The 12,563-nt window shown below is 45.7% G+C and overlaps 1 protein-coding gene across 2 annotated transcripts in view; it reads right to left on the minus strand.

Annotated features, from left to right (window-relative positions):
- Positions 1 to 12,563, minus strand: part of MISP (mitotic spindle positioning) — a 42,589-nt gene that overhangs the window by 18,416 nt on the left and 11,610 nt on the right. Inside the window, exon 1 of one of the 2 annotated variants that reach the window (XM_081958478.1) lies at positions 9,642 to 9,874. The exons of the other annotated variant lie outside the window; for it this stretch is intronic. Coding sequence (XP_081814604.1) covers positions 9,642 to 9,665 — 24 coding nt within the window. The 5' untranslated portion in view covers positions 9,666 to 9,874. Of the gene's footprint in view, positions 1 to 9,641; positions 9,875 to 12,563 lie in introns of those variants that run through there. 2 annotated transcript variants of the gene reach the window in all.

Here is a 12,563-nt window from a genome sequence, read left to right on the forward strand (position 1 = left end):
GTCCTCAGGTGCCTTGGAGAAGCTGCCCCTGCTGCCTTTCCCAAACACCTCCACAATTGCAAATGCAGCCTGCTGTCTGGGTGGGAAATGCCTGGAACACAATAAAGCCCACCCACCACCTCCTGCTGGCAGGCTGGGGTGAGAGGAGAGGCAGAGAAGCCAGAGGGGAGCCATCTGAGCCTTCCAAAAGAAAGAGGCTGGGGGGAAGTGTGTGTACTACAGCATGGCTCTTTGCCTGGCTTCCTGCCTCCTCCTGTGGTCTCCTCAGTGCTCGCTTGTGCTCTCCCTCCCCAAGTGTAGTTTGATTGCAGGTGGAGCCACGGTGCCTTTTCAAACTTGTAATCAGTGAAGCTGGGCTAGATTTTTATATAGTTTTATCCAGCTGTGTGTGTGAGAGAGAGAAATGAATGGGGGCCTGGGGAGGAAGTCACTACACTTGGGGAGGGAGAGCACCAGTGAGATTAAGCAGAGTCATCCACGGTGAGGCAGCAACTAGCTCAGCTTTTTCCTTTTCCTTTTTTTTTTCATGATGAGAGTGATGAGGCTGTGCCTCACTTGCCTCACCTGACTGCACGTCACTGAAGTCAAGCTAATTTTTGAAACCTTAATACAACAACCCGGAAACGAACTTTGATGTCTCAGAGTAGCCCTGGGGTACCAGAAGTACTGAGGGTCATTTTTGAGTTATTTCTTGCACCTGTCAGGCTTCCTGATTTATGTAGCCTAAAGGGAAGTTTAGAAAAGAAAAACAATTACCAATCTAATCCAAAGGGAGACTCCCCCCAAAAAACGAGACACAGAACAGGACAACTGCATCGCCCTCCTCCCTTACATCAAAGGCACCACACATAAAATCAGCAAAATTCTCCACAAATACAATATCAAGACAGCCTTCAACACAAAAAATAATCAACATCTTAAGAAACCCCCAAGACAAAATCCAGCTAGAAAACCAAGGAGTCTACGAAATACCATGCAAAATTTGCCCTGCAACATACATAGGACAAACGAACAGGAGAATAAATGCACGCATCGCAGAACACAAGAACGCAGTAAGAAAAAAAGAAAAAACTTCCTCCTTTTTCCAGCACTTTAAAGCTACAGGACATGAAATTAATTTTGAAGGAACCAGGTTAATCTCCAAAACTGAACACTTCAACAAGAGAATAATAATGGAAGCTATCGAAATAGAGAAACACCCCCACAACATGAATAAACGTGACGATACCTCCTGCCTACCAGAATCTGGAAACCAGCCCTAGTCAACAAACGAGCCCCACCCACCACCCAGGCCGTTACAACACAAAACAACAATGGACACACAGCCAGCACCAATCAGCACCAATCTACCAATCATGATACAGCCCCACATCCAATCAATGCACTTGCTAAAATGGGGCCAGCACTCCACACACACCCCACCAAGGTTTGTAGAGGGATGGCAGCTCCGATCACGCTTTAAGCCCAAAACACCAGCCTGAAGATGACAAGTGGGACCTCACTGAAACGTTGCCAAGACAATCTCAATCTTACAAGGGAAAAGACCCGAATGCAACAAGTCCAGCATACCTACACCCATGAAAATCTACGAATATATATATATATATTGTATGTATGTATGTGTGTGTATGTATGTAATATTGTGTGTATGTGTGTGTATATGTGTGTATATATATGTTGCTTCCAAGATTGCCTCTGGAGACTTTGTAAACTCCACTGAGATGCTCTCAGGATTAAATATGACACATCAGTGCGGTCGACAACTTCATTTGAAAGAGCGTTCACTAGGAAAAAATACCAAATAAAGGATTAGAGAAATTGAAATCCATCCTCAAACTGGAGGAAACTAACGTCCCTTACTGGCCCCTTTCACCCTAGGAGAGAACTAATTCAGTATACCTTCTGTTCTGAGCTGAGGTGATTGAAGCCCCTAACCCCCAACCTGGATTGGAGCCCCTAACCCCTCCGCCAAATTTCTGGGTTCAAAACCAACCTCCTGAGGGCCTCATCCAGATTTATCACCTCCTCAGACTGCTGGATGTCCCAAAATGAATCCAACCCAATCCCATTCCTTATACGTTACCTGCAGATGCTGAAGATGGAGCCTGTGGTGTGAACAATCCCACAATGACAACAGAGGGGAGACTAATTTTGACTGTGATGTGGGGAAGGGGGAATCTGATGCCCAGAGAAGGTATATTTTGGCTGCTGCCTCCCCCCCCCCCCCTACGTAGTATCAGTTTGTTCAGGCTTCAAGCCAGATGCTTTCCTTTGGCCCCCCTAGGGAGCAGGGAGATGTTTCAGGCGGATGTGGGGTGGGGAGAACAAAGTGCAATAGACTGCCGTTATCTGAGTCACAGGTTCTCTCCCCAGGAGAACAAGCTGGCCTTGTTTAATTCTCACCTCGCAGTGGGAATCGCGTCTCTTGTGCGCTCCCAGGTGTTTGGTATCTAATGCCGCCTTGTTTCTTTCCCTCGAACGCTCGGCTCCGAGGCTTCTGTGTGAAAGGAATTACTAGAAAATCTTCACCAAACTGAGATGGCATGCAAACTGTGGATTGTGGTTTAACCCAGTTTTTTTTTTAAACAAGCTGCTGTCACAGGATTCACATGTGCCAAGCCACAACCCAAGGGAACAGGATTGAACTGTTTGAACCAGCGTTTCTCAACCTTAGCAACTTGAAGATGTGTGGACTTCAACTCCCAGAATTCCCCAAGCTGGCTGGGGAATTCTGGGAGTTGAAGTCCACACATCTTCAAGTTGCCAAGGTTGAGAAACACCGATTTGGATAATTCGAGGAGGCAGTTTTCTGAGGGAAAGGCGTAAAAAAAATGGATGAAATCAAGCTGAGATTAAACAGGCCTGTTTTTGCTTCATCTGTTCACCACCTATTCCTCCAGCCCTAGAATAGGACCATCAAATTCTGATGGCGGCTCAAATGTACATCTTAGTCCAGGTACAAGATACGAAACCAGTGACTTCACCGTGACTGATGAAAATTAAAAAGAAATATTTTTGAGCAGCCAGTAAGGACCCACTTCTACGGGGCCAATCAGGTTGAATCTGGAAGGTATGAGCAAGAATAGAAGAATATTTTTTGTCTGAAATGGTATAGGGTTTCCTGCCTGAGCAGGGGGTTGGACTAGAAGACCTCCAAGGTCCCTTCCAACTCTGATATTCTATTCTATTCTATTCTATTCTATTCTATTCTATTTTGTTCTATTCTATTCTACTCTATTCTACTCTACCCTACCCTATTCCATTCTACCCTACCCTACCTTACCCTACCCTACCCTGTTCTATTCTATTCTATTCTATTCTATTCTATTCTATTCTATTCTATTCTACCCTACCCTACCCTATCCTACTCCACTTCATTCTACCCTACCCTACCCTACCTTACCCTACCCTACCCTATTCTATTTTGTTCTATTCTGTTTTATTTTATTCTATTCTATTCTTGTTTGTATTTATACACACACAGCCCTAAGTTTTGTAGAAACATCTGGTTGACACACCAGGGTGAACCAGATGGTTCTTTTGATTTAAGCCAGAGGAACACTTATTTTTGTCAGATTCTCTGTAGGTATAAACAGTCCATCTGCAAATAATTATGGCAGATACGTAATGTGTGAATGAATTGTTGCTTTCATGCGAGTAATTGTTGGCTTCCTAGAAATACCCTTTCTACTGTTATAGTATACTAAAGCAACCTCGACAAACTTGCTTTGAATTAGCACGATAGTTCTTAAAAGGTGTCAATAATGTTGTGAAGCACCAATCAGAGAATGAGATTCAGATGTTGAACTGAATTCATATTCAGATATAATTCACAGCAAGTTCAGATGCTCCGTATCATAAATGATGAGGGATGCTGGATTTATGGTTCAGATAGAAGAAAATGTTTATGCCTCAGGGCTGAACTATGGGGACCTTGGTGCTGATGATGTTACCTAGTTTGGTAATAAAATGTTTGCAAGAAAACCACCAAGGTCAGAGAGCACCAGGGACCTCACCACTAATAATTCAGCCACATCAGAGGTGCAACAGGTTCACCACACCTTATTTACGTGATCTGGCAGGCTGGCACTACAACTCTCTTCTCTGCATTCTCCCCACTGATTTTTGCTAATAGTTATTCTATTGCTTTGTTGTTGTTGGGGTGTGGCACAGTGGTTAGAGTGCAGTACTGCAGGCTACTTCTGCTGACTGACGGCTGCCTGCAATTTGGCAGTTCGAAATCTCACCAGGCTCAAGGTTGACTCAGCCTTCCATCCTTCAGCGGTGGGTAAAATGAGGACCCAGACTGTTGGGGGCAATAGGCTGACTCTGTAAACCTCTTAGAGAGGCCTGTAAAAGCTCTGTAAAGCGGTATATAAGTCTAAGTGCTATTGCCACTGTTTAAATCCCTTAAAAATATGTTAACAAACAAATAAAAAGAACTACCAAACCAAACAGGATGAAACTCTCATTTGTCTTGAAGAAAAGAGGTAACAAAAATTATTCCGCTGCCTGTTTTCTTCTTGTTTTATGCCTAATCTTATTTTTGGGTGGATGACAAAATGATTTGTTAACGTATTTCCTTATGATGCCAGGGCCTTGCTATCTCCCACGTCCTAATACATTAAAATGTACTTTGAATTAATCGCCTGGAATTCTACTTAATTGAGTTATTTATTTACTTAGTTGAGCAGCTATTTCTTGGCTTTTTGGAGAGCGGGAAGGAGATGTTGTTTCACGTCATCCTCCACAAGTTAAAGCTGAATTAGCAACTCAGGAATTTCTGTCCACACCCTCAGCCCATCCCCACTGTCCCCAGGTATTCCCCCCCTCCCCCAGTTTGCCAAATTCTTCAAGTTGCATTCATTCCACATGCAGTTTGTTCAGTCTTCTCGATCTGACCTTTGGCCATATAGCCAAGATAGATGTTTATAACCTCTCTTCAGCTTATCATGCCTGGGAGTCAAAAGTCCACCCAGAGGGTTCTTGCTATTGCAGAAATGCCAGTCAGGCATTTAGCTTACAGTTAGTATCGATGTGAAATATGCCTTCTCCCCCTTCCCTTTGCTCAGGCTGCTATTTGAGTTTGGAGAATGCAGTTGCTGAGAAAATTCAGAGCAAACACAGTCTGGGGCTCAGTGGAATGAACAGAGAGATTGCTAAAGGCTCCTCCCGCCTGCCATCCTCTTTTTCCCACAATAGATACTTCTCTCCTTCTTCACTGCCCAGGTAGGAGAGGTAATGAAAAAACCGAGAAGACATCTGTAAATCATTGGCTCTGTGGCTGACAAGTAAAGTGCCTCCTAAATCAGGTTGGAATGCAACCTGGCCCGTTCGTGTTTCAAAGTAAACTTCCCGATGCTCGCTTATCAGTATCTCTGCTATAATCGGTGTCCAAACTATAATCTAGAAATTTAAAGAGCTCCAACCTGGTGCAGCCTCTTGTCCAACACCCCCTGTTCAATACAGGTAGTCCTCAACTTTTGACCCCAATTGGGGCCAGAATTGCTAAGCAAGGCGGGTTGTTAAATGAGTCCCGCCCAATGGTATGATCTTTCTTCCCACGGTTGTTAAGCAAATCACTTCACTTGTTAAGTCAGGGGTGTCAAACTCGATTTCATTGAGGGCTGCATCAGGGTTGTGTTTGACCTGGTGAGGCAGGCTGGGGGGGCGTGACCAGAGTGGGCATGGCCAGCTTGATGTCACTTGTGTCTCGGGTGCCCGAGCACTTTGCCAGTGAAAATGGGCTCCTGAGCTCCGTTTTCTGCAGCGATGGCCTCCTGCATCCCTCTGCCAGCAAAAACAGAGGTTGGGTGGGCCGCGTTTCCCACCACCCAAGTCCCGTTTTCAGCCACAACAGCCTCCTGCAGTCCCCAGCCAGTGAAAACAGAGCTCGGTTTTCTGCAACGATGGCCTCCTGCAGCCTTCTGCCAGCAAAAATGGAGCTTGGGCTGCCGCACTTGCTCACCCCCAAGCCCCGTTTTCAGCCACGACAGCCTCCTGCAGCCTTCTGCCAGTGAAAACAAAGCTCCGTTTTAGCTGCCAGAGGCACTGCAGGCAAGTCCTTTGCTGTTTCTAGAGCGGCGCTGTCGGCCAGATCTAAGCACCTCGTGGGATAGATCCGGCCCCGGAGCCTTGAGTTTGAGACCCCTGTGCTAAGTGAATCATGTGGTGCCTCCCTCATTGACTTTGCTTGTGTTAAAATCACACAACGCCAGGATGCTCCAACCATTGTAAATCCATGCCAATAGCCAAGTGCCCGGTGTAAGTCCATTTTTTCATTGCTGTCGTAACCTTGGTCACTAAGTGAATGGTTGTAAGTTGAGGACCACTGAGAAGATCAAACGGTCCCCCCCCTCCCCTGGTCTTTGACTTCAGCAACAGGTCCTCAAAAGGTATACTGCCTCTGAGTTTAGTGGCTCCACCTTTGGGGGGAAACGGATTGGGAGGGGCATTTTATATCAGGAAAACGGAATGGAGGAGCCAGGCTGATCTCTTCCCAAGAATGTATCCCCACCATGTAAAAATAAAAGATTCTGCCTTTCCATCTCCAGGCTTCAGTGAATTAGCATAAGAAGAACAAAGACTGTCCTGTTGGGTCATCCAAAGAAAGCTACTTATGTCTTTCTTGAAGCACATTAACAATTCATTTGGAGTCCTGTCCTAAATAGTTTGAGAATTACGGTTAACTTGTTATATGTCAGCACAGCTTCTATTACTAAGCAAAGTGGATGTCTAGCTTGGAAAACCAGATGCTGAGGAAAAGAAAAGGGAACCCCCATTGCTTGTCCACCTCGTGTCTTGGCATCTTGGAAAGAGGGAAGTAGACTTGAGGGGCTGCCACAAAGTAAAGAAGGGGATCAACCTATTCTCCAAGGCACCTGAGGGTAGAAGAAGAAGCAATGGGTGGAAACTAATCCAGGAGAGAAGCAACTTAGAACTGAGGAGAAACTTACTGACAGTTAGAACAATTAATCAGTGGAACAGAAGTTGCCTCCAGAAGTTGTGAATGCCCCAACACTGGAAGTCTTTAAGAAGATGTTGGATAGCCATTTGTCTGAAACGGTATAGGACCATGATGGCAAACCTATGGCACGGGTGCCACAGGTGGCATGCGGAGCCCTCTCTGAGGGCACTCAAGCCGTCGCCCAGGTCAGCTCCACTGCGCATATGCACGTGCCTCCCATCAGCCAGCTGATTTTTGGGTCGCTGCCGGGAGATGCCTGCGCATGAGCGTGTGTGTGTGAGAAGCGCGGGGGCATGCTGCGCCTCCCTCCCATGCTCCATTTTTTTGTGCCCGGGGAGACTGTTTTCGCCCTCCCAGAAGCTCGAGGAAAGACTCCGGAGCCTGGGGAGGACGAATCTATCGGTTTGCATACGCATGCGCAGGGGGTGGGGTGCATTGCATTGTGGGTGTGGGCACGTGCGTGCAATAGAGGGGATGTGAGGACAAAAAGGGTAGCCATCACTGGTATAGGGTTTTCCTGCCGGAGCAAGTGGTTGGACTAGAAGACCTCCAAAGTCCCTTCCAACTTTCTTATTCACATATCCACTTTGGCCCTCAGCAGCTCCCATCCAAAACGGTCAACAATGGCACTTCCATATCCAGAAGCAATTTATTCCATCTTTACATGACACCTATGAAATACAGCTCCACCAAACGGTAAAAAGCATCATCTAAAATTATTTCAAAAACAAATTGAAGTTTGTACTATTAATGACTTTATCTTGATGGCTTCCAGAGGCAGAAGCAGCCTATCTCAGAATTATGAAGAATTCTTGCCCCCATATTCTGAGTTTCCCAGAGGCTGCTGGAAAGCGAATGCTGGGATAAATAGTTTGGAACACGTTGATTGAATCTAGTACATGTTCTTGTTTAGTTTCCTTCCTTATTTACCTGATTTTCAATTCCCCCCCCCCCCACCCCTGACATTTTGCTTAGGAATTGAGACATTAATTCATGGAAAAAAGCTCTAAAGAAGAACACGTTCCCTCTTGCTCTAGAGAGAAATAATGGATTAAAGTTACATCACAGGTGTTCGCAGAGTACAGTCAAAAAAGTCAACTGCTTTTTAATGTGTAACACATAAAAGCAGTTGCACATTTCAACATCCACAGAGGTGGTGGACTTCCTGTCACTGGACCTGTTCCCTCAGAGGCTAGATTGTGTCATCCCCCCCCCCCCCATTCATAATTTTAAGATGTGTGGACTTCAACTCCCAGAATTCTGGGAATTGAAGTCCACACCAGAGGTGGGTTCGGCCCAGTTCGGCTGAACCGGTAGTGGCCAGAAGCAGCCGAGAGCAAACCGGTACGGTGGCTCTTTTGGCCCACCTGCCCGCACTCTATACCTGTTTTTATGGCAAAGGGCAAATTGCGCATGCGCGGACAGTATGCAGCGCATGCGCGAACCCCGACAATAATCTGGTTTTCACGGGGGCGGTGGACTGTGCAGGCGCACGCTGTGTGAGTCAGGTGCGTGCATGAACGGAATGCGTGCGTGCACACAATCAGCAAACGGGTAGTGAAGGTAAGTTCAACCCACCACTGGTCCGCGCACCTTAAAATTGCTAAGGTTGAAAAACACTGGGCTAGGTTGCCATGTCTCCTTAGTGCTTGAATTTGGATACTTGTACTAAGCAAAGGTTGTATTCTGTGGCCTAAATGGCCCTTTCTTTCTATCTATATCTGTCTGTCTGTCTGTCTGTCTGTCTGTCTGTCTGTCTGTCTGTCTGTCTGTCTGTCTATCAATCAATCATCTATCTCTATCTATCTATCTATCTATCTATCTATCTATCTATCTATCTATCTATCTATCTATCTATCTATCATCTATCTATCTATCTATCATCTATCTATCTATCATCTATCTATCTATCTATCTATCTATCATCTATCTATCTATCTATCTATCTATCTATCTATCTATCTATCTATCTATATCTATCTATCCTCTATCTATCTATCATCTATCTATCTTTATCTACCATCACATTTTTAAACCGTCCATCTCCCTCATGGAAGGAGACTTCCAATATCTTTTAGTTTCTCCTGTACCTTACAGAGTAGTAGTTTGCTTCCACAAAGTCAAATAAAAGGAGATCCAAAGATTTTAGGAATACAAATCTACCTGTTAAACTAGGAATAAGCAAACATTTAGTTCCCCTCATTTTCACAATCTTTATCAATACGTTTAAAGATTGCATTAACTTTTCTCAAAACTCAGATTCCTTATATGCAATTCTGCATGATATTCACCTGTTAAAACCAAGTTCTATATTATAATGCTTGCTTGCTGTTTATTTTTGTAAATACTGTATGTACATTCACTTCTATTATTTCCCATCATCGTTATTACTCATCCAAGGCATTGTAAACTTGGCAGAGCTGGGAATTTCAAACCATAGTTAAATTTCACCTGAGTTTAGAAAAGAAATTAGGTAAATTTGCCCTCAAACACCTTCTAATCCAATTTCTCTTGCACACTTGGCTGATAACCACATTCTAAGGTCGTTTCGGGACCTGATTCTGGAATCAGGAGCCATGTTCAAAATTTGGCTTGGAATCCTATCTTTGCCCTCTTGGTGCCTCCATCCAAGCCCACATTTGAGCAAACCCTTCCCACATCCCCGAGGACTCACCTGCACAGGATCCCAGAGGCCCATGTCTGAATTTGCACAGGTAGCGTCCCAAATCCATGCCTAGCACAGGCAGGACCCAAAATGTCAGCCGGTCCCAGCCTTCTGAGTCCAGACCAACGTTTCCCAACTTGAATGCCTGTCTGCTGTGGGAGGCCTGCTCAGGGGCATCTGATCGGAGAGGTATTTGCAAGTTTGAGCTTTGTTGGCAGTTTTGAACAAGGGTAGGAATGGGAGGGGCAGAGACACTACTAGTCTGTGGGCTGTGTCGCACTGATAAGCTTTCTCCACCAGGATCTCACTCACACACACTCACTCTAACACACACACACAAATTCCTAGAACTTGAAACAGCAGAGATGCAATTAATTTCAGGCCAAAGTGTGCCCCTCTTTCTCTCTCTCTCACTTTGCCACCTGTTACGGAAAGGAAAGCGTTCCTACTGATTTTTCAAGGGAGAAAGTCAACACTGGGAAAACAACAAAGAGGAAAATTAGCCAAGCCTCCCACTGCCCCACAGCCCTACATTCCTATCCTTAATCTGCCTTAAGGTAGAGGTTGCATTTGTTCAGAAATTATCCCTATCTAAAAAATGGAACCACTTTTGCAAAGTCAGAGAGAACTGTCTGGACTAGAGACTGTATGAAAATTAAAGGCCAGGACGGTTCATTTAATACTGCTGGATTCCAGAGATGACATGTTTTTTCAGAGCACTGTGCAAAGTCCTGCCTGTTTCATCAGACTTTTGTAGGGATTTAATTTAACCCTTTTGCATTTTGAAAAGCCTTTTCAGTTCTTGTAGTTTCATCTCTGTTTCTGGATTTGTTTTGGTTGTTTTCTGCTAGTTTTGATCTGCTGTGTAACAATGGCCAATTGCAGTGATGGCTAGTGCCCAAAGTGCACAAGTGTGCAAATGTGCGCCTGCAAGCCCGAACGCCCCAAATGCAATGCACACGCAGCCCCCGTGCATGCGCCCCATACCGTGCATGCATCTGCACCCCCCGCACGCCCCCCGCACATGCCCCTATACATGCACACACACCCTGCCCCCATGCATGCACACATGACCCCCTGCCCACGCCCCACTGCCCGCACATGTGTGGCAGAGAACCGAAGACCAGCTGGCCGGCGGGAGGAGCGTGCACACATGCACGGCGGAAGTGAACTGGGGCGATGGCTCGCGTGCCCACACAGAGGTCACCGTGTGCCTCCTCTGGCACGCTTGCCATAGGTTCGCCATCACGGGTCGATTGGGAGACTGTTCTGCAATTGTCATTTCAAGAAGCCTGGAAAATAAGACTTTAAAAAAATCATTTCATAAACCTATGTGTCTTCTTTGAAAGTCTGTGTTGATGAATTTCAATCATGCCCACTTGGCACTGAAACACAACTCCTAAACCATTAATTTAGGATGGCTAAACTAATTGTTATATCTTTGCTTTGGGGTTTTAAGAGATTAGTTAAATGATGGATCTCATTGCAGGTTGTCCTTGACTTACAACCAGTGGTGGGTTTCAATTTTTTTTAGAACCTCTTCTGTAGGTGTGGCCTGCTTTGTGGGAGTGGCTTGGCAGTCATGTGACTGGGTGGGCGTGGCCAACTTGTAAAATGTGGTGAAACTCACTTAACAAAGCTCTTGCTTAGGAACCAAAATGTTGGCTCAGAAATTCTGGCATTTGAAGCATGCAAGTCTTAAAGCTGTCAAGTTACAAGACCCTTGCACTCCTAACCCTTTAGAAAAAAAACCCCAGGGGTGTTCAAACTTGACAGCTTTAAGACTTGTGGACTTCAACTCCCAGAATTCTTCCTCTCGCTCTTCATCTTGATGATGTGCGGACGGGCGGGGGGAGGGAACTGGAACCGGTTCTAAACGGCACTGTAGATTTGTGGAACCTCTTCTATAGAACAGGTTAGAACTGGCAAGAACCCACCCCTGATACAACCATTCCTTTAGCAACTGATCAAAGTTACAACAGCACTGAAAAAGGGAACCTACAACAGATCTTCACACTTACGACTGTCATGGCATCTCCACCAGTGGTGGGATACGACCGGTACGCCCCAGTACGGCCATACTGGTGCCTGCTGGGAGCATCAGGTACCATTCCGGTACAGTGCTCCGGAGGGCCCAACCGCCCGCCCGCCGTCCTTACCTGTATTTGAGCCGATCAGGGCTTACGGTTGCAACGGGATCCGGAACCCACCGCTGATCTCCACAGTCATATAATCAAAATTTAGGTGCTTGGCAACTAACATATACAGTATTTACGGTGGTTGCAGCATCTCAGGGTCACATGATTTCATCTGTGACTATCCCATCTGGCCTCTGCTAAGCAAAGCCAATGCGGGAAGCCGGATTCACTTAACAATGTGATTCATTTAACATCTGCAGTGATATCTTTAACAACCGTGGCGAAAAGGTCGTACAATCAGACGTGACTCACTTAACAACCATCTTGTTTAGCAACAGAAATTCTGCTTAATCAATCCGAACAGAGCTGGGAGGGACCTTCTAGTCCAACCCCCTGCTCAAGCAGAAGACCCTATATACCATTTCAGACCAGTGACTGTCCTGCCTCTTCTTAAAAGCCTCCAGTGATGAAGAACCTACAACTTCTGAAGGCAACTTCTGTTCCACTGCTTTATTGTCCCCACTGTTAGGAAGTTTCTCCTTAATTCCAGGTTGCTTCTCTCATTGATTAGTTTCCATCCATTGTTTCTTATCTTGCCTTCTGGTGCTTTGGAAAATAAGTTCACCCCCTCCCTCTTCTGTGTGACGGCCCCTCAACTACTGGAATGCTGCTATCACGTCCCCCCTGTAATCCTTCTTTTCTCTAGACTAGCCATACAGCACGGAGACGGCTTTGGTCGCGTTGGTAGATGATCTCTGGAGGGCCAGAGATGGGGGTTGTTCCTCCATCTTGG

Source organism: Natrix helvetica (assembly GCF_964273705.1).
Source record: "Natrix helvetica genome assembly, chromosome: 1".
Lineage (NCBI taxonomy): Eukaryota > Metazoa > Chordata > Lepidosauria > Squamata > Natricidae > Natrix > Natrix helvetica.